Source organism: Megalops cyprinoides, chromosome 5 (assembly GCF_013368585.1).
Source record: "Megalops cyprinoides isolate fMegCyp1 chromosome 5, fMegCyp1.pri, whole genome shotgun sequence".
Classification (NCBI taxonomy): domain Eukaryota; kingdom Metazoa; phylum Chordata; class Actinopteri; order Elopiformes; family Megalopidae; genus Megalops; species Megalops cyprinoides.
Genome location: NC_050587.1, coordinates 33,221,270 through 33,242,196, shown reverse-complemented (window position 1 = coordinate 33,242,196; position 20,927 = coordinate 33,221,270). Strand labels below are relative to the sequence as shown.

The 20,927-nt window shown below is 45.6% G+C and overlaps 1 protein-coding gene across 1 annotated transcript in view; it reads left to right on the top strand.

The window, feature by feature from the left end:
- The window catches only part of chd1 (chromodomain helicase DNA binding protein 1), a 30,353-nt gene extending 11,964 nt beyond the window's left edge, over nucleotides 1-18,389 (top strand). Inside the window, exons 7-37 of the mRNA XM_036528771.1 lie at nucleotides 903-1,171; nucleotides 1,785-2,010; nucleotides 2,300-2,400; nucleotides 3,009-3,187; nucleotides 3,384-3,508; nucleotides 3,719-3,935; nucleotides 4,198-4,287; nucleotides 4,901-5,091; nucleotides 5,443-5,631; nucleotides 5,979-6,141; nucleotides 6,524-6,676; nucleotides 7,019-7,090; nucleotides 7,427-7,576; nucleotides 7,708-7,856; nucleotides 8,168-8,264; nucleotides 8,362-8,457; nucleotides 8,585-8,761; nucleotides 9,221-9,381; nucleotides 9,826-9,867; nucleotides 9,955-10,088; nucleotides 10,282-10,420; nucleotides 10,940-11,090; nucleotides 11,235-11,357; nucleotides 12,663-12,809; nucleotides 13,380-13,646; nucleotides 14,195-14,329; nucleotides 14,918-15,096; nucleotides 16,283-16,382; nucleotides 16,617-16,671; nucleotides 16,993-17,218; nucleotides 17,547-18,389. Of these exons, the coding sequence (XP_036384664.1) occupies nucleotides 903-1,171; nucleotides 1,785-2,010; nucleotides 2,300-2,400; nucleotides 3,009-3,187; nucleotides 3,384-3,508; nucleotides 3,719-3,935; nucleotides 4,198-4,287; nucleotides 4,901-5,091; nucleotides 5,443-5,631; nucleotides 5,979-6,141; nucleotides 6,524-6,676; nucleotides 7,019-7,090; nucleotides 7,427-7,576; nucleotides 7,708-7,856; nucleotides 8,168-8,264; nucleotides 8,362-8,457; nucleotides 8,585-8,761; nucleotides 9,221-9,381; nucleotides 9,826-9,867; nucleotides 9,955-10,088; nucleotides 10,282-10,420; nucleotides 10,940-11,090; nucleotides 11,235-11,357; nucleotides 12,663-12,809; nucleotides 13,380-13,646; nucleotides 14,195-14,329; nucleotides 14,918-15,096; nucleotides 16,283-16,382; nucleotides 16,617-16,671; nucleotides 16,993-17,218; nucleotides 17,547-17,901 (4,858 nt within the window). The 3' untranslated portion in view covers nucleotides 17,902-18,389. The remainder of the gene's footprint in view (nucleotides 1-902; nucleotides 1,172-1,784; nucleotides 2,011-2,299; nucleotides 2,401-3,008; nucleotides 3,188-3,383; nucleotides 3,509-3,718; nucleotides 3,936-4,197; nucleotides 4,288-4,900; nucleotides 5,092-5,442; nucleotides 5,632-5,978; nucleotides 6,142-6,523; nucleotides 6,677-7,018; nucleotides 7,091-7,426; nucleotides 7,577-7,707; nucleotides 7,857-8,167; nucleotides 8,265-8,361; nucleotides 8,458-8,584; nucleotides 8,762-9,220; nucleotides 9,382-9,825; nucleotides 9,868-9,954; nucleotides 10,089-10,281; nucleotides 10,421-10,939; nucleotides 11,091-11,234; nucleotides 11,358-12,662; nucleotides 12,810-13,379; nucleotides 13,647-14,194; nucleotides 14,330-14,917; nucleotides 15,097-16,282; nucleotides 16,383-16,616; nucleotides 16,672-16,992; nucleotides 17,219-17,546) is intronic.
- Nucleotides 18,390-20,927: the final 2,538 nt, after the last annotated feature.

Genomic DNA, 20,927 nt, shown 5'->3' with positions numbered 1-20,927 from the left:
AAATGACTGAATGAGCTTTTTTGGTTGCTGCTGTTATAGGTTCTGAAGAGTGAAGTTAAAATTTATTTGTGGAAAATCAGTTGTATTCTGTTCCAGTATTATAGAGAATTCCTTGTTTCACTGTTGCTCATTGAGTGATCAGTCAGTTCTTATTCAGATTAAGTGTACTCAGTTTAAACCCTTAGTCAAAGCCACTAACATTCTCTCTAAACTCAATTTCAGTTCATGACTGTTTTTATTCATTAATACAGATATGTGACATGGCAGCACTCAGAGTTTGTATATGTACTGCTGGTTTCTCAGCAGGGTTAATATATAAAGTCTGTTCATTCATTGTGCCACATCAACCAGTGTAACAATGGATTGTAAATTCTACTTTTGTATCTGTCTGCACTTGTGAATAGTTTGGGGGCTACTTTTTTGTAAAGAGTATTTTGCCATATTGCTGGTTGTAATGAACCACTCTCAAAGAGTGCACGTTGAATTGCAGCATTATCAACTAATGCATGGAGTCTGGCACCACAAGCCCCTTCTATAAAAGGCACCAGTGGCCTTTCTCTGTTTAACATGACCCTACATTAACATGTAAATCTGTTTGGGGCTTAATACTGATTATACGCTCTCTGTACAACAAGGACTGGAAATTAATCTGGCAGAAAGAGGGTGATTGCGCCAGGCGCCTCTCAGACATCTTTGCTAGGGCCATGTACTTCATTTGGTATGCCAAACACTTTTCCCCGACTTTGATTTTTAGAGGAGCAATGAAGCCACTGAATAATAGCACTGGGTCGATATGTAAAACTTGCATGCCCTTAGAAAGTCAGGTGGACGGGAAGGTTTGTGGTGAGGACCACTTCAACCCGGTCACCCATTCGTGATACGGTGTTCGTTCCCTCCTCCAGGGCGAACGCCAGAAACGGTAAAAAAGGCAAAGCTCCCAAAAAAAAGCCATCGGCGTCCTCTTCGGATGAGGACGAGGACGACTTCGACAAGAAGCTGTCGGGGCCTCGTCGGCAGGCCACCGTCAACGTGAGCTACAAGGAGGACGAGGAGATGAAGACGGACTCGGATGACCTGGTGGAGGTGTGCGGGGAGGACGTCCCGCAGCCTGAAGAGGATGAGTTCGAGACTCTGGAGAAAGTGATGGACATGAGGATAGGGAGGAAAGGAGGTAAGACCCTCCCCTTCTACCCTGCATCTATTTGAATATCCAATGAGATGTAGGTGATAGGAGTTTTAGGCTGTGGAGAAAGTGATAGATTTGACAATAGGGAGCAGAAGAGGTAAGCCTCTCCTATTCAACCTCATATCTGTTTGAATATCCAATGAGATATAGGCGGCAGGAGTTTTCTGCTATGGAGAAAGTGATAGATCTGACGATAAGGAGGAGACAAAGTGAGTCTCTCCCATTCCACCCCACATCTGTTTAAATATCTGATGCGGTACAGGTGACTGGTGCTTGTGAGCCAGCTTTGTCTAGAGTTTAAACTGGTGAAAAGTTTAAATGTCAGGCGTTAGGAAAAAGGACCAGGTGTTAACCGTTGTCCATCAACCAGTGTTGATGTATCACAGAAAAGGATGTTACTTTGAGGGAATAGTTTCCCATGGTTTTTAGTCAAAATGAAAACACTGCTTAACTCCATGTGCTGTGAACTTGTGGCTTCCTCGTGAAAAATCATGTTGAATATTATGGAGGACTTAATTCACTGCTTTGTGAAACCAAACCTTTAAAAGTGGAGCCGCGCAGGAGGCTTGAGTTAACGCTCACCCTTGTCTTTCAAAAGCCACGGGGGGGACCACGACGGTTTACGCGGTGGAGGCGGACGGCGACCCCAACGCAAACTTCTCACCCAGCAAAGAGCAGGGAGAGCAGCAGTACCTGATCAAGTGGAAGGGATGGTCCCACATCCACAACACCTGGGAGACCGAAGAGACGCTCAAGCAGCAGAACGTCAAGGGCATGAAGAAACTGGACAACTTCAAGAAGAAGGAACAGGACAGGAAGAAATGGTAGGACCCATCGGCGCGGGCGGTTTTCCTCTTGTAATCCTTTCACATTTGAGATGTTTCAGAAAATGTGAGATACGATATTTCGTATGCATTTCATGCATGAGTGACAGTATTGATTAGATTTTGTTCAAAGTCAAATACGCAGCAAAAGTGAATTACTGTGAACAAGCTGGTAGATCAGTTCTGGTTTGTTTTCCAATATTCTTTGTGACTATATTATGCAATCAGAGTTCATCCTCGTTTTCTTCATTTGAAGTGAATGTGTCTGTATGTTCGGCTTATTTTCCAGGCTAAAAATGGCTTCCCCTGAGGATGTAGAATACTATAACTGTCAACAGGAGCTAATGGATGATCTGCATTCACAGTATCAAATTGTGGAAAGAATAATTGGTGGGTACTCTCCACAATGCTGTCGACAGAATTGGACGCATTCTTACTTGATTCATGACTGTTTATCATATATCAAACAGGGTGCATATATCAAGTGTTTAGATACATAATAATCTTTGAAAGTAACTAAAGTGGAGGATTGTCTCACTGGCCCTATAAAATGAATGGAAATGGACCAAATAAGAAATTGGATTACTTCCTATTTTTTCCCTTTTACAGCTAGCAAAATATATAACTCACTAGCTTGGTTTAATTTACTCTCAAGTCTTGCAATGTCAGTGTGCTGAAAGCACTGACAAATGGTCTAGCTCATTGGCTACAGCATAACCAAAAGTTACTTGTGACTGCTGTCGGCTGTCAAAAGCATCTGCAAATGTGTGTTTGTGCAAAAACAAAATATCTTGAAAGTAATGTGCCTCAGAATCTCCCCTTGCAATTTCCGCATCATCTTGGTAATTTGAATACAAAACCATCATGTTTTCCTAAGTCACTGTAAAGACATGGAGAATGTCAGTTTGCCTGTAGGGAGAGCCATGTTATAGGATGCCACCTTGGTTAGTTGATGTCTTCTGTCGTGTTTCTAAGTGAAGTTCATTTCGTTTGGTCAGCTCATTCGAACCAGAAGTCGGCAGCGGGTTACCCGGACTACCTGTGCAAATGGCAGGGCCTCTCCTACTCGGAATGCAGCTGGGAGGACGGAGCTCTCATATCCAGGAAGTTCCAGAAGTGCATCGACGACTACATGAGCAGGAACCAGTCCAAGACCATTCCTTCCCGAGACTGCAAGGTAACTGCTCAGCCCTGACGAAAAGGAGAAAACGCCCCCGCTCTGGCACAGCCATGCTGGGATTCGGGGGGGAAAACCCCAATGCACGTGTTCTCGAATCGCCCCTGGCGCATGGGCACAGCCTCGCCGAATACGACGCCATAACGATGAGTCATTTTCTAATCTCAGTCTCGGTGTCGGGCCTCTCTTTCCGTAGGTGTTAAAGCAGAGACCTAGGTTCGTGCCCATGAAGAACCAGCCACCCTATATCGGCGGGGATGGACTGGAGCTCAGAGATTACCAGATGGACAGCTTGAACTGGATGGCTCATTCTTGGTGCAAGTACGTTGAGTCTGGTTTGTTACCTTACGTTCTGTTTGAGGTTCTTGCACTTCTCAGCCATGGCTCCAGTCTTAGCACTGCTCTGGTGGCACACGTGGTGCCTCATCCAGTACTCCTTTCTACGTTCCCATCAGGTCTGGCCACCACTCGGGTCCCTGTTGGCACTGGCTGTGTCTCATCCCAACGCTCTTTCTCTGCGTTTTCCATCAGGGGAAACAGCTGCATCCTGGCAGATGAGATGGGGCTGGGGAAGACCATCCAGACCATCTGCTTCCTCAACTACCTGTTCAGCGAACACCAGCTCTACGGGCCCTTCCTGCTGGTGGTACCCCTGTCCACCCTCACCTCCTGGCAGAGGGAGATCCAGCTGTGGGCGCCCCAGATGAACGTGGTGGTCTACCTGGGTGACATCAGCAGCAGGGGCATGGTATGCATCCAGGACCTTTTTGTCACCTCTGCGATCAGCATAGAGCTCAGATGATGGAGAGAAGATAAAAGTGTCAACTGAACTGTAGCCATCCTTCCAGAAAGATGATATGTGTATATAAATGAATGACAATCTGCAGAGGGTTTTTACAGTTTAGGCAAAGGCAGCTAATTCATACCAGAATCGAAAAGGAAGGAAATGTTTCAGGTCTTGTCTTGTATTTTTGTTTAAATCTATGTTAAATGTGGTGTTTTGCATGCAGATCAGGACACATGAATGGATGCACCCACAGAACAAGCGACTGAAACTCAACATCCTGCTGACAACATATGAAATTCTGCTCAAAGATAAGGTATGTGTGTCCTGGCAGGGTCCGTTAGATTCAAACAAAGTTGAAGCAACAAGGATGAGAACATTTCAGTGGAATCAAGCAAAATTTGACAAAATGCAATAGATAGACATTTCGGCATTACATTACCTGCAATAATTGTCAGTCAGCAGACGCTCTCATCCAGAGCGATTTACACAGTGGGATGGGATGATAGAAGCAGAATGTCAGATGGAAAGTAAAAAATAAATAATGTGAAGATCCTAAATGTGTAAATTACCAAACAAAATGATGGTTTGTATTACTCAGATTGAATTTTGGAAGTCAAGGCCATTGAGGTCCTTAAAGTAGTTGGTTTTCAGTTTGTAGCAAAGTCTTTTGTGGATGAAACCTCTACAATCCCCAGTGAACAAGCCGCAGAGTCAATAAAGCAGAGGACAAATGCCCTTTTGTGTTTGGGAAATTGAAACTTTAGGGTTAGGCTAACCGTTTTACATCGCTTATCCTCTTTGGACCACAAAATGAGTCAGGCCTCTGCTTTCTCAGCTGTTGACGATTGGACCAGAGGGACTGTCTTCAGCATTCTAACAGCACAAACATGTTTGTGATTAGCGTTTACTTCTTTGGCTTTCATCAGTCATTCCTGGGAAATGTGAGCTGGGCCTTCATCGGCGTGGACGAGGCCCACCGGCTAAAGAACGACGACTCCCTCCTGTACAAGACCATGATCGACTTCAAGTCCAACCACCGCCTCCTCATCACGGGCACGCCCTTGCAGAACTCCCTCAAAGAGCTCTGGTCCCTTCTGCACTTCATCATGCCCGAGAAGTAGGTTACACCGCTCTGCTTTCATCTCATTGTCTGTATGTGGCAGAGCATTTTTTTTTTTTTACTAGTTTTTACTTCTCTGCCACTCGTTTGAATTAAACAGCATATTTCCATGCATGCTCTATCAAAGTGTGGCACGCGTGATGTATTCGCTGTTTGGAAATAAGCCTGAAAGATCTATTGAAGCAGCAGTCTTCAATTGAGTTTAATGCAAAAGGCACAGCACTGTGTTGCCATCGTTTGTCAGGCTCTTCCTTGTTCCCCGTTCGGTCTGAGCCTCTCTGCGTGGAACTTATTTCAGGCTGGCTTCTGCTCACGGTGTGTCTGCGTTTTGCATTTGCGTGTCCTCAGGTTCCACTCCTGGGAGATATTTGAGGAGGAGCATGGGAAAGGCAGGGACTCGGGGTACACCAGCCTCCACAAGGAGCTGGAGCCCTTCCTGCTGCGCAGGGTCAAGAAGGACGTGGAGAAGTCTCTGCCTGCCAAAGTAGAGCAGATCCTCAGGGTGGAGATGAGCGCCATACAGAAGCAGTACTACAAGTAAGAGCGTATCACGTCCGCACCACGCTGTTCCTGTGCTTCCGGCATCGTTCTCCGTTTTTCCAAAAAAAAAAAAAAAACGCTGTACGCAAACGACAAGTGAAACAAGCGGCTAGAGCAGACATTCTGTACAAAATCTTGCTTGTCCAAGTGATGCGTCTAATTTCTAAATTCAAACATGAATGCTGCAGTCTGCATTAGCCTGGAACGTACAATAGCCACAGAGGCCAGGAGGGATCCTGTTGAAGTAAAATGACAACAGAATAAAAGACAAGCGCAGCAGACCAGGAGGCAGATTAGACTGCGTGTCGCATGGTAATCACACTGCGCGCTTTTCCTTGCACCAGGTGGATTTTAACCAGAAACTACAAGGCTCTCAGTAAAGGCACAAAAGGGAGCACCTCGGGCTTCCTGAACATTATGATGGAGCTGAAGAAGTGCTGTAACCACTGCTACCTCATCAAGCCACCGGAGGACAACGAGATCTACAACAAGCAAGACGCCTTGCAGGTGAGCTTGCTGCACGGGAGTGGCACAACACTCACTTAGTTCACAAATTTGAAAAGTAACTGAGGAAACTATAGTCATTTTAATGTCTTCAGGTGTGGGGTTTGTGGCAGGGAGGGCATCGTAGACGTGATGAACTTCTCTGTTGGTTGGCTATGTAAAAGGCCTTTGTTCTGGAGCATGATGTATCGTATCATGTATTGGGAGTCCTTTGTATGTAAAACACATATCCAATCCAGTGCACATCCTGTCCAAGGTGTATGAAGTGAATCGGGCTGAATCGAAGTTATAGATGGATTAAATCTGTGTGATATATGGCTGTAGACTGAGCGGTGTGACAGCAGGGGTAGTTGTTAACCCTTTCTCTCCCTGTTCCGCCACGCAGCACCTGATCCGCAGCAGCGGGAAGCTGATCCTGCTGGACAAGCTCCTGGTCAGGCTGAAGGAGCGAGGCCACCGCGTCCTCATCTTCTCTCAGATGGTCCGCATGCTGGACATTCTGGCCGAGTACCTGAAGAGCCGCCAGTTCCTCTTCCAGGTGAGGCGCCGTCCTCGTCTGACCCCTGTCTCTAACTTAACACGGCACTCTGCGATTACTCTTCAACATCTGCTTACCAGGAGCTTTTAACATGAGTTTGGACTTGTGGGGAAATCAGTGACGTCAGTAGGTGTTTGGAAGTTGAACAGAAAGTGCTTTAGTTGGACGTGTCCGGCATATGGGTGGTTGGTGCTTCAGATGCTGTTTAAGAAATGCTGAGTACCACCAATCAGGCACTGCTTTGTTATATTTTCACATGAAGTGCAGAGGTGCCTGTGAACGGAGGGTGTTCAAGAATGTTCTAGGCTCTATGTTGTGTCTAAATTCTTGTTCTCCTTTTAGAGATTGGATGGCTCCATTAAAGGAGAGATGAGGAAGCAGGCCTTGGATCACTTCAATGCTGAGAACTCAGAGGTAAGTGTGTGTTGAGCAGCCATGTTCTTTTGTTACTAAATTGACCCCCTGGCATTGTTGAAGGATAGATGTGCACCTTTTATCCAAACATTTGTACTCAGTAATGATAGGGTCAATAGATGAGGTACTTCAGTTGCTTCAGAACCTCATCAGCTGTTTAAACTTTTTCTATGTGAGTCACCCTGAATATCGGCAAATAAACACTACCGCTGATAATACTACTACTAGTAGTATTACTCACTAGTATTACTACTAACAATAAAACCAGATCACTTGTGTGTATGGCTCCCTGATTCAGGATTGTGAGTACTCATTTGTGTTGTGTCATACTGTCAGGATTTCTGCTTCCTGCTGTCCACGAGAGCTGGGGGCCTAGGGATCAACCTGGCGTCTGCGGACACAGTTGTCATTTTCGACTCCGACTGGAACCCCCAGAACGACCTGCAGGCCCAAGCCAGAGCTCACAGGATTGGGCAGAAGAGACAGGTATCATCCGAGAAGATATTGTATTTTGTATTTTGTATTTTGTGTTGTTGATTTTTTTTTTTTTAACTCAGCTGTGAGAAATGGCCCCAGAGCATTCTCCAGGGTATGAAGTGATATCTCTCTTTTTTAAGGTGAACATCTACCGGTTGGTGACAAAGGGGTCTGTGGAAGAAGACATCATAGAGAGAGCAAAAAAGAAGATGGTGCTGGACCACCTAGTCATCCAGAGGATGGACACTACAGGGAAGACCGTGCTCCACACTGGCTCTGCCCCATCCAGGTGAGGGGGGGCCTTAAGCTGTAACACATGAGCAGCTTAACTATGCTCTTTGACTGGACAAACAGTTTTTTCAAACTGTGAAAACGGGTATTGCTGTGAAACAATACCCGTTTAATAAAAGGCAAGCATTTGAAAAACAAACATTTACGTTTGCAAATGGTCTGTCCATTTAAGGTGTTTGGGACACCTTAGGCCGAGGCAACTCACAGATAAATGTGGGGAACTACTTAAATGTGGAACATTAACATTACCAGGCCTAGTTTTGATGCATCAATCTTTTGTATTAAATATGTGCTTATTTGTACTTGCAGTTCCACCCCATTCAACAAGGAGGAGCTGTCTGCAATTCTGAAGTTTGGTGCTGAAGAGCTTTTCAAAGAGCAGGAAGGAGAGGAGCAGGAACCACAGGTCAGGGAGGCTTTCTCATAAATGGGTGTACGCTGCTGATTTTCTCCCAGATATGCGTTTTTCTATAAAAAGTTTTGCATTTTATCTCCTCTGACAGGAAATGGATATCGATGAGATCCTGAAAAGAGCTGAGACCAGGGAGAATGACCCCGGTCCGTCCACAGTTGGAGAGGAGCTGCTCTCACAGTTTAAGGTACCAGCCAGACACAGTCCAGACATAAGCACCCCCTCCCCCTCATTTGGGAACAGCCCTTAAGGATTTAGCTTAGTAACGGCCTTTCTTGGCCCTTCTCACCCACAACTGTCTGCTCCATCTCCAGGTTGCAAACTTCTCCACAATGGACGACGAGGAAATGGACATAGACTCGGATCGCAACCAGAGGAGCTGGGACGACATCATCCCCGAGGAGCAGAGGAGGAGGTTGGAGGAGGAGGAGAGGCAGAAGGAGCTGGAGGAGATCTACCTCCTGCCCCGCATGCGGAACTGTGCCAAACAGGTGGGTATTTTCATCGAATGGGGAAATGACTGACGCTGGCTGCCTTTAGATGTCAGGTCTCACATTTCACTTCTTTTTCCGTCTGAGAGGAAGTAGGCTCCACAGCTCACTAAGAGAGGAATTCAAGCACACAATCACTGACTGAAACCAACGTCTGAGACACAAGTGTAAAGTGTAGTCTACAAAGGCAGTACAGCAATGTATGGGATATGTACAGTCACTGGACTTGCATCATGGGTGTTTCAGGACTTGAATGAGCTTTTGTGTAGTTGATCAGGTCAGGCGGCCAGCGCTTAGAGTGCATACAATACTGTACATCTGTCTTTCCCTCATTGTCGGGGATTCTAACTTGATTTCCATTTAACTGATGTCCAAAAGCAGTAAATTACATTCATTGTGGTCATTAGCAAGGGCAAGGTCCTGGGTTCGGAATGTGAATGAATGAAATTTTTTCTCCAGATAAACTTTAACGGGAACGAAGGGAGGCGCAGCAGAAACAGGAGGTACTCTGGGTCGGACAGTGACTCTGTCTCGGACCGCAAGCGTCCCAAGAAACGAGGGAGACCGCGAACTATCCCGCGAGAGAACATCAAGGGCTTCAGTGATGCAGAGATTAGAAGGTGAGGAATCAGTTGTTTTGAATCCTTCGGATAATTGACTATTTCATCTGCTTCTGATGGTTATTTTTTTTCTCGCAATGCCCCCAGAAACCCCAGAACTGCCCTTTGCTCTTCTCAGTGTACCAGACCCAAATCCAACCTCTTCAACCTCAACTATTTCTTAGTCCTCAGCTCTTCTCCCTAAGTTCACATATAATTGTTGTTTGGGTGACAGTGTTGAGTAGTGATAAGGAGCAGGGCTTGTAATATAAAGGTTGTTGGTTTGATTCCCCTCTGGGGCACTGCTACTGTATGCTTGGCAAGGTACTTGACCTACAATAGCCTCAGTAAATACCTTGTGGTATAAAATAACTTGTGTAAGTTGTTAGTGGATCAGAGCATTTGAGAAATGACAGTAATGTAATGCATTTTTTTTTCATTTCATTCCTCTGTTTCTTTTAATAGATTTATCAAGAGCTACAAGAAGTTTGGCGGACCACTGGAAAGGTAAACCTACTAGAAATATATTTCGACACACTCTTATTTTTAGCGTGCTGTGTAGTTCATTCATCAAATGTGCCCCCCCTGTTTCAGGCTGGACGCGATCGCCCGGGACGCAGAGCTTGTGGATAAGTCGGAATACGATCTCAAACGGCTGGCCGAAACCGTACACAACGGCTGCATAAAAACCCTCAGAGAGAACCCCTGCGGACCAGAAAAGACCTCAGGTAATTCATAACGCCGTCCATAATGTAAACAGCATCACTAAGGGCTGTGGGAAACGTAAACTGTGTTAAGGCAAATCTAACAAACTAAGGCCATTTGCACGGGGGATTCAGACTCCTTAATTCTTAAAGTGTGACATTGTCCAGCCGCCGGGACAGGACATTTGTTTATTCTTCCTTCTCTCGATGCCCCCAGGAGGCAGGCGGGGGAAAGTGAAGGGGCCCACGTTCCGGATTTCGGGGGTGCAGGTGAATGCAAAGCTGGTGATCTCTCACGAGGAGGAGCTGGCGCCGCTCCACAAGTCCATTCCTGCCGACCCCGAGGAGAGAAAGAGGTACGAACTTGTTCTCCTTTAAAACAAGGGCTTCCACACAGCCTGCTTCCCCCATTTCACCTGCATGACCCGTTTGTGAACACACCCACTGTAAATTATTGCAATCCTTAATGCAATGTGCAATGGTATAAATAAACTCATTATTTCAGGAAACTTTGTCCCCACCTGAACGGACCACATAGATTTTGCACATAACGTCATAACGTCTTATTAGGGTTTAACTTTTTCATATTAACAGAGCCATACCTAATTTAGGTTTATCACGTGCGGCAGTGTAACATAGTGGTAATAAGCAGGGCTTGTAACCAAAAGGTTGCTGGTTCAATTCCCTGCTGAGCCACTGCTGCTGTACCCCTAGGCAAGATGCTTAACCCAGAGTTGCCTCAGTAAGTATGCAGCTGTATAAATGGATAACAAGTAAAAACTGTAACTTAAGTTGCTCTGGATAAGAGTGCTGCTAAATGTGCAAAATGCAAAAGAGTGCTGCTAAATGCAGACCCACCCCCCCACCCTGTGCAGGTACACGATTCCGTGCCACTCGAAGGCGGCTCACTTCGACATCGAATGGGGCAAAGAGGACGACTCCAACCTGCTCATAGGCATCTACGAGTACGGCTACGGTAGCTGGGAGATGATCAAGATGGACCCGGACCTCAACCTCACACACAAGGTGCCGCCCTGACCCAGAAGGCTCTGTTTACCGGCAGGATCCTCCCTTATTTGCAGTCCCCCTCTGGGAACATGACACCAGCTTTGTATTATTGATGTGCTTATTCTTTTTGGTGTCTTCCCCCCACCCCCCCTTCCTTTTTAGCTCTTGCCAGATGACCCTGATAAGAAGCCACAGGCCAAGCAGCTGCAGACGAGAGCTGACTACCTCATTAAATTACTGAGCAGGGACCTGGCCAAAAAGGAGGCGCAGAGGCAAGCTGGAACGGTGAGTCGCAGTTCAGCGTTGTAAGAAGCTCATGCTGTGGCTCTAGCATGAATTGAAATCACCCATCTTCAGCATGTACCAGTTTTAATTCTCATTTTGCACTGCAAATCAAAGACCCTGTCATTTTCATTGATTCTGAGGTCAGAAGGAAACTTCAAAAACACACATGTCCTCGTATAACTAGAAATTATAACGATAGAATTTCTTGAGCACAGAACAGTATCTTCGTTCTCTGTGGTAGTTCCTGTTTTTATGTCATGGGGTTGTCTGGAGCTCTGTGGGGTGGGCTAATGAAGGTTGAAGGTGCGATCTGATTGGTGGAAGCCCTGGGAGGGCCAGGGAGGGACTAGCTGATAGTGTTCCATTTCATTCATAATTGAGTGGGGTAGTAACAGGCTTCATGTTGTGTGGGATTGTTGTGCATTATACGGTGTGAACCATCAGTGATCGTAGCCCACAGGCAAAGTTCTTTCAACCTTGTCTTCTGCAAAGGCTGTGATCTTGCTAACTTGAAGTTTAAGCTCAAGTTAGTATTTGCAATGGGCATTCTGAGTGCTTGCTGCAGCATATATCCATTTTATAAATGTAGTATTTTGTGGTATGCTGTGTAAATTAAATGTAAAGGTTACAGTATTATGCATTAGAAATGGAGGCATTCACCATTTTCACAGTCAGTCATCAGATGTTTTTCAGGAACACTACTGAACACATGTCAGAATTGTTGGACACATCAGCAGTGTGAACACAGATCGCCTAATAAATCACAGTAGCATATTACAGGGTATTAACAGTGCATTGATTCACAAGAATCTTTTGCGGTTCCATAGAAATGAAGTCCTGTATCCCTTAAACAGCCAACCGAGCATCCAGAAATAAGGCACCCTCCTACCATACCCCTCTATCGTCACGGCACCTTAGCGGAGTGCCGTGGCCCCTTGAACTGGGACAGCCACCTGTGTCCTCCATCTTGACGGTTAGTGTGCAGGGCTGTGCAGCTGGCAGGCAGTGGGGCAGATGTTCTGAGCCAGGCCTCGCTGGCAGAGGCAGGGCACTTCTGCTGAGCACTCACTTTCAGTTTGACTTGCGGAAGAGGAAGTGGTGGCGGCCGTCGCCCTCAGCCGGCGAGCACACCGCCGCCTGTCGGGGGCAGGCGGGTCCGCCAGGCCGCGTTTCGTTCCCCGAACGAACGCCCGCGCCGTTCCCGGAATGCCAAACCGCTGACCGCTGAAAGGTGCGGGCTTTCCACTCGCACGAAAAACGCGAGGCGGTGTGCTTCGGCGCTAAAATCTGCGTGTGTGTCTGCAGGCCAGCTCCCGAAAGAGGAAACCCAGGAACAAGAAGAACAAGGCGGTGAAGCCGGCGAAGGTGGAGGAGGTGGCAAAGAGCGACTCCTCCCCGCTTCCTTCCGACAAGAGCTCCGAGGAGGAGGAGGACGAGAAGGAGGAGGAAAAGGTATGTTATTATTAAAGCGTTGCAAAGATTACCCGACCACCAGACAGGACAGCAGTGTGGCATAGTGGTAAGGAGCAGGTCTTGTAACGCAAAGGATTGCAAGTTTGATTCCCATGTGTGCCAGCCTTGTTGAACCCTTGAAAAAATGGCTTCAGTAGACATCAAGCCACATAAATGGATAATAGACAAATTATACAAATTTTCCTGGATTAGGGCATTTGCGTAGCAAATGTTGCTGAATAATTCAAGTTAAACTCTTTGAAAAATCAGCTCAGATTCAGCATGTAGGATCTAAGTCCACTGGTTGCAAAGGACAGTACGTTATATTACGGTTATATACTACTGCTTTCTCAACAGTGTTAGTATGTAAAGTATATTCATACCTTGTGCCACATCAACCAGTGTAGCAGGGGGGGTTGCACCCTACTTTATCTGTTAACACTTGTAAACAGTTTGTTTGTAGCATTGTGGGGAGTGAGCACGTAGTGAAATGCAGACCGGGCGGACCCCTTATGCATGGATTCTCTTGGTGCCTTGTGGAATAAATGAGCCGTATTTCTTTGCCTGTAGGAGGTTGTTCCAGTGAAGACACCCAGCAGAAGAGCCAAAGCTGAAAGAGCAGTCAAAGAAGCCGAGGACGAGCCGGAGCCGGAGGTGGTCGTCAAAAAGGAACCAGAAGAAAAGAAGGAAATAAAGGAAAAGGAGATCAAGAAGGAGAGCAAAAAGGACAAGAAGGAGGATAGCCGCGATGTGAAGGAGAAGAAAGAACTGAAGGAGAAGAAGGAGTCCAAACCCTTGGAGGCAGCTCACAGGAAGGAGGATATCAAAGAGGAGAAGGTCAGTTCTGGGGAATGCTTGGTTCTTACCGCACTAATGAAACCACACATGCTGTTCACTACGGCTTTGACTATGGCGTTGGTCTTCGTGGATTTCCAAAATACGGTAGATTTTCTAGGTCTCAGTGTTAAATGGTTAAATACAGTGTTCTTGGAGCACATGGTCGCCGACATCGATTTAGCCTAATAATTGATCCAGTTATGTAAGCTATGAGGATTGGACTGGAAGCATCTCAAGTTCTCCAAGACCAGGGTTGCCTTCTCCTTCTGTAATGCAAGCAAAGCGTGCTTTCACACAGTGGAGTATTGGCTACCATGCCAGGATACTCACTTTACTTCTAACAACAAATGCAGTAGTGTTATGTATACAACTATAGCAATCCAACAGATATTAACCATGTGGCTGCAGTCTGATCTAGTACATTTATATTGTTTGAAACGTGCATTGAAGTCAGGTGTTAAAACACAAAGTAAAAGAAGGTCTGGTGCCTGAGGGATCAAAATGCCTTTTTGAGGATTCTCAGTGCGAGTTCTGTGACTGATTTTCAGATAACTGAGGTGAAAGTGGAGATTCGGGAAAAGTCAAAAAAGCCCGCCGACACTCCGGTTCACATCACCGCTAGCGGTGACAATGTTCCCATCTCCGAGGAGTCTGAGGAGCTCGACCAGAAGACATTTAGTGTGGTGAGTCCCACAGCAGACGAGGTACCATCCAGCAGGTTGCCAACAGTCTGCGTAATCCTGCTGGAGGTTGAAGCGGCTGCATAAGACGAGTGAAACAGCTGGAACACACACACCATCAGTGTCTAACCTCTCATTCTCAGCCTTCTGTGACGACCCCCATACTTGAGTTACCGTGTCATCTTAAGTCATGAGCACGTATTCCAATGTACATTGCCAGTTATTCCTGAAATGCTAGAAAGTGTCAGCCATATCGCAGCAACACTCCCCAGATCTCCCCAGGCTACATTTATTGCCATTTGCTCTTTTGAATTAGACGATTGTAATAATGATAATGGTAACCACATTAGTAATCATAATAATAATATATAGCACCTCTCGTTGATCACAAAGTGCTTTACATTCAAGGATGGGTATGATGTCTGATGATGACCACCACCACCACCTCTGACAATGTGCAGCACTTGCTTGGGTGCTCTGAACGCGTTGGTTAGTGTCCGATTGCCCTGGCTCCCTGGCTTGCCACAGAGTCATGAACACTGGTGGCTCATGTCTGTTTTTTTTCTCCCCACCCCCCATCCCGTGTCTCAGTGCAAGGAGAGGATGCGCCCGGTGAAGGCGGCCCTGAAGCAGCTGGACCGGCCAGAGAAGGGCCTGTCGGAGAGGGAGCAGCTGGAGCACACCCGGCAGTGCCTCATCAAAATCGGGGACCACATCACCGAGTGTCTGAAGGAGTACTCCAACCCGGAGCAGATCAAGCAATGGAGGAAGTAAGCCCTCGCTCAGTCTGTTTTTTTCTGGCTGTCTGATGGCAACTGTATAAAGTGACTGTCTAAAGTGAGAGAGCGTATACACAAAGGCCGGGCAATCAGTATTGCATGGCATTTCACCTGTCCAATCAGTGTGCAGTTGGTATTTTTGGGTACACCAGCAGCCTGTGAGTAGCAGGAAGTGATCCTCCCATGGACTTGCATGCATATTTATCTGTTAATCACAAGGTTAGCACCAGGTGCCAGACCAGGCAGAGCTGGTGTAACCACTGTAAAACGTGGCTGGGTTTCAGTGTACTCCACCTAAGAGTGGTCATTCAGCCTGTTGCTCTGAAAGACACAGGTCCCCTGAATGAATACACATGTACCCTGCTGTTTGTAGGGTCCTCTCAACTACAGCTGAGTATGACATATAAAGTGTTAACGCAAGCGTATTGCAGGGGTTCTGACGCAGGTGAGGTTCAGAGTTGATTTGAACGTGCTTCAGAATCTCAGGTTTGAGGCTTCCTCTCCCTTCAGTACCCTTGAAAATAGCCACTCAGCATTAGCCTTTGACCTCGAACCTGGCCTCTCAAATGCAGGTCCCACAGAACTCAATTGGGAGTTTGGGTACTCTCAGTTACTTACGTTAATGATTGAGAGTGTGATTCTGAGCCCCATAATATTAGCTCCATCACTTAGTCATTCAGCAGAACAGCAGTGTAACTACTGGAGGACCCGCCTCATCCTCTCAGCTGTGCCTTTGAGGTCCCTTGGGCTGAGAATGGCGGTAATACAGCTCAGTGCCGCTATGAGAAGGACTTTAGAAACTATATGGGCAAAGCATTAACATGGACATTAAAATGCCCTTTACTGCTCCAGCCAGCTGAAAACACCACTTCACCTAACCTCCCTCTTTGCACTTACTGTGGATATCACCTACTGTATTAATTACTGTACTTTCTTTTAATCCCTGTATCTATTGTATTTATTGCATGTAATTTACAATGTCTTACAATGTTTGCCGTTTTCATCTGGTATTTGTTACTGAGCTGTTGGAAGCCAAAGTCGAATTTTCCATTTTTTACCAAATGGACAATAAAGCTTGAGTTTTGAATCATGAACTGGATCTTGGCACTGGACCCATGTGTCAGTGATGTTTTTCTCAGTACTTTTCCTGATCGTTTCTGTTTTCTTTTCCTTCCAGGAATCTGTGGATATTTGTTTCAAAATTTACTGAGTTTGATGCAAGAAAATTGCATAAATTATATAAGCATGCAATTAAGAAAAGACAGGAAAACGCTCAGGTATGTAGAACATATTTTTCTGTTACTCATTTTGTGTTTATTTCTGAAAATATTCCGGTTCTAGTTCTTCAAAGCTGTTCTCATTTGCAGTAAGAGTTCATGTTGCTGTCAGTTATTTAACCGTTGGTACTGTTACAAGCACAAATCTCCATATAGCCCCATGCATGTCACTGTTTTTCATTCTGTTTGTTTCATATGACAGTATTTCACACGCAAGGATTTTTTTCTTTGCAGGCAGCGGACCAGAACACTAGTACTGTAAATATTACTCCCAGCTTTAAACACACAGGTATGTCGTTTGAGTCAATGAAAATGTGTTTGTTTATGCTGAATGCAGAGACGAAAAGCAAATGCAGCCCTTTACTGTGACCGATGAATGCGCCATCTGGAAAAATGTGTTGCCATGCCAACAAGGAGCAAAACATAAACTTGCACTGTGAACCTCCAGTGAGTTTGCTTTAGCCCCGTGGTTGTGCATGTCTGTGCTCCATTTCATGCGGACAGAAAAACGCTGGCAAACGAAGGGTTAATGCTTGCTTTTAAATGGTTTTAAAGTACCTCAGTTTAAAGTGTGGGGGTTCGGTGACCACAGTTGTCCTCTGTCCTCCAGATGTAGAGAGGTTAAAGGACAACTCCCACCACGACGACAGCAGCAGGGACAGCTATAGCTCCGACAGGCACCACTCCTCACGCTACCAAGAGCACAGCAAGGACAGGCATGCGCCCGACCCCTACAGGAAGAGTGCCGACTCCAGGAAGAGGCCGTACTCGTCCTTCAGCAACGGCAAAGACCACCGTGACCGCGATCACTACAGATCAGAGAGGCCAGACAGCAGGTGGGCAGGGCTTTTGGTGTGGGAATAGGACTGAATTAGTTATTTGCATGCAGGAGTTTTCCGAGGTCCAGTTTACAGATATGATTTCCATATGCATCAACCTGTTGTAAATTTAGGACTCCTGATTTTCCTCCATGTAGCAACCCATAGAGAAACCGTTTTCCAGGAGCCAGCAGGTGGAGTTTGCTGTTGACCCTCTGGTCAGACTGTATTAAATGTGCGGTCATTGAATGTAGTCTTTTTGGGTACCACCAGCTTCAGCGGGGCAACAGGTGGACGTGTTGAACACAGTGTAATTTGTGTGTTGTTTCACCCCCCCCCCCAACAGATACTACAGTGACAAGCACAGGAAGATGGATGACCACCGGTCCAGCCGAGACCACAGGATGGACAGCAGTATGAAGGACCGCTCCCACTCTGACCACCGGTCGCATTCCGACCACCGCTCCAGCTCCGACCACCGGTCAGGCTCCGACTATATCCACCACAAGTCCTCCCGCGACTACCGCTACCACTCGGACTGGCAGATGGACCACAGACCGTCCAGCAGCGGGCCCAGGTCCCCCCGAGACCAGCGCTCCCCGTACGACTCCAGGTCACCCCTGGGGCACCGGTCGCCCTTCGAATATTCATCCGATCACAAGAGCACCCCGGAGCAGATCTGGTGCGGCCGCAAGACATAACAGCGGCTTTGGGTACCCCGGCGAATCCAGCAGCCATGGACGCAACCGAACACAGTAAATGCCTTACGGGACTTGTGAAAGCTGTACTACGCACTGTGCAACTGTAGGGGGCAGTGTGGTGTCTCCTCTCCAGGTCGCGAGGTGTAATAACCTAGCAGCGAAGGTGGGGGAGGGAGGGGGAGGGCAGGGTGAATTGCATATTTTTATATTTAAGAGCAGTGCTGCACTGTGCCACTGGCATGGCGGCATGGTTTTTTTTTTTATTTTTATAAATGGATGAATTTTTTTACTCGGACACAAATGACCTGAAACGCTCCCTGCGTCCCGTCACCCACAACACTGGATCATGGTATTGATTCTTATTTCTCACCTCCTGTGTCGTTCTCAGCTAATTTAAGTGTTTAACAGTAAGTGTATAATGAAATGTGTATCTCCACCAGTTAAATCATGCTTAGGATGGATTTAAAGGGGTTTTTTTTTTCTTTTTCTCAAATGCAACCAGAAGGACTTGGGTCTCACCTTCCAAAGTACCTCGTTTACAGTGTATATTGTGACCACCTGGCCATATATATATTTTTTTTTGAAAATTCTAGTTTTTTTCCCGCATCATGCTTGAATTATTTAATTTCTGTTTCAGCTGTAAAATAACCTGGATTTTTTGTGATCATTTGAAAAATGTCCCTTTTTTTCACAAAATGTACTACTGTAAATTATTGTAAAATAGTAAAATTGAATGGGCTTTTTTCCTCTCAGGCTTCAGTTTTTTGTTTTTGTTTTGACTTTTTACCCTTTCCCCCATCAACTCAGGCTTTTTTGTCAGTTGTATAAATGTATCAGTTTTCTTAATAACCGCTAATCTTGATGAAATTGCTATTCAGAATGTAACTTTTTGGGGACAGGGGGAAAACTATTCCATTTTGTGTATTCTGCTTAGGAGCGCCTTGTCTCTTAGCTACTATGCTAATTTTTTTTTTTGTTTCTTTTTTCTTTGGTTTATTCTCATTGGTCAGTTAATGTGTCTTTGAAAAGGTGATGACAGCCTTTGTGTTTTATTTACATCATGTAATGTAAAAATAGTGGAAGGGTCTATCACGGATAGAGGCTCCTGTTAGATCTCAAATAAACTAGAACCTTTTTTAAGGAAAGTCCTTTTTTCTTTTTTTTTTCCCCCCATTCTTTTTAAATGTAGGCAATAATATCAAATGTTCTATGCAGCCAAATGTATTTCTGGTGCACCGTCTTGGCAAATCATGATACTGTTAAAGTGCACACTGTTGTATATAGATCTCAACTATATTTCAAATTAAATTTACACCGAAAATGCATGGATTTTTTTTTTTTTTTTTTAAAGAATTGTTTTATATAGTTGTTTATAAAGTCATTAAACTCAATCACTGTACTCACTTTTAATCTTGAGTTGTATACATAAGTGTTTCAGAGAAGTCACAGTATTTCATTTTTGGAATGCGGAGGGGAACCAACCCCAAGGCTTATAGGGAAGGAAGTCACATATTTGACAGGTTTTTTTTTTTCCTGTCTCCTCAATATGGCTCCAAGATGTACTGAACCACTGAATCATATCTCAGGGAACAAAGTGTGAGAGCGGGGCTCTACAACGGAACGACAAGTGATGGCATGTACCCACAACGCATCTCTTCCATAGCCCACTCTAGCCACAATGGGCCATGCCAGTTTGGAAACCCGTGAGCCAGGCGTAACATTTTCACGGCGACTGAAACCGTTCCCCATTTGTGTGCGCCGAAGTCCCCCTGACGCGGCCTCTTGTGGCACACGCATGTGTGACTGTTTGTCTTCGTAGGCCCGGATCTGTTCTGTTACTTGCTGGTTCATTGAAAAGGATGGAGAACCACGGAGTGATTTCCCTGACTGGCGGACATTTATTTTACATTGACTAATGTGATTGAAAGTATTAATTTTACAATACTTAACCATGTTGATGTGCTATACGGTAATCGGGCTAATGGTGAGTCATGACACCCCTTCTTTCGGTTTTGCATTTTCAGTAAGAGGAATATATCACCACAGAATTGGACGTTTTAGTGGCACCTCTTGTTCCATATTTGTGAACTGTCATTTGTCAATGCAGTCTGTGTTTTATTACTGAACAAGGTCTTCCATCGGAGGATCATCAAACTTGTAGCTTCCTATCTGTCCAGACATTTTACTTATAAAGCTGATTGTCTAAACACATATTTTGTTGTTGCCTATTGCAGTTCTGCATAATTTTAAAATATTATGTGCAGTAATGGGAGAACTTAATGGAGAAGTGGTTCACTTGCCAGTGCGTTCATGAGTTTTTGATTTATTATTTGTTATTTCAAGCCATAAGGACTTCTGTTCCATGCCAGTACTGTACATAATAATGGTGGATCAATCGCTCTTGAGCCTGTTCCAGATCTTGTTCACGCAAAGGCAGAATACGTTCATTTGTAGCCCTCTGTTTGTCGCCGCTTTCAGTTAAGAAGATGGGTGTTGCACGTGTACGCGCTGGAAGGAAGGGCCGAGGCATGCAGCGAAGCCGAAATACGAAATCGTGTGATGATGCAAGCCAGGAGGAGGATGCCAACATCAGCTTCCCATAAAATTGTCCTTGGAAAAAGTATGCATTCAAACCATATGGTTGCAGCGTAGATAAGCTTGCAGGTAATGAAGATGTAACACAGTAGATTTGCCACCCCCCCCCCCTTACGATATGAATCCACTTCAGGCAAATACAATCACAAACTGGGTGTTACAGTAAGTAAGTGAATACGCCCTCTTATGAGACTGCTGGTTAAACCCAGGGTGACGTGGGCTCCAGTGTTTCCTCTGAAAATTGTGCACCTACCCTTAAGCACTGAGCAGAATCCTGGGAAAGTCTGTTAATTTAATGGGCTGGATTGTGCAATTTTCATTAGTGGGTGAAAGCCATTGTCCATGATGTCCCCTGTGGGCAGTAACGTCTGAGCGTTGCAAAAAAAGCAACTGTAGTCACACACACAGTTGTATTTAGTATGTACGGCTGT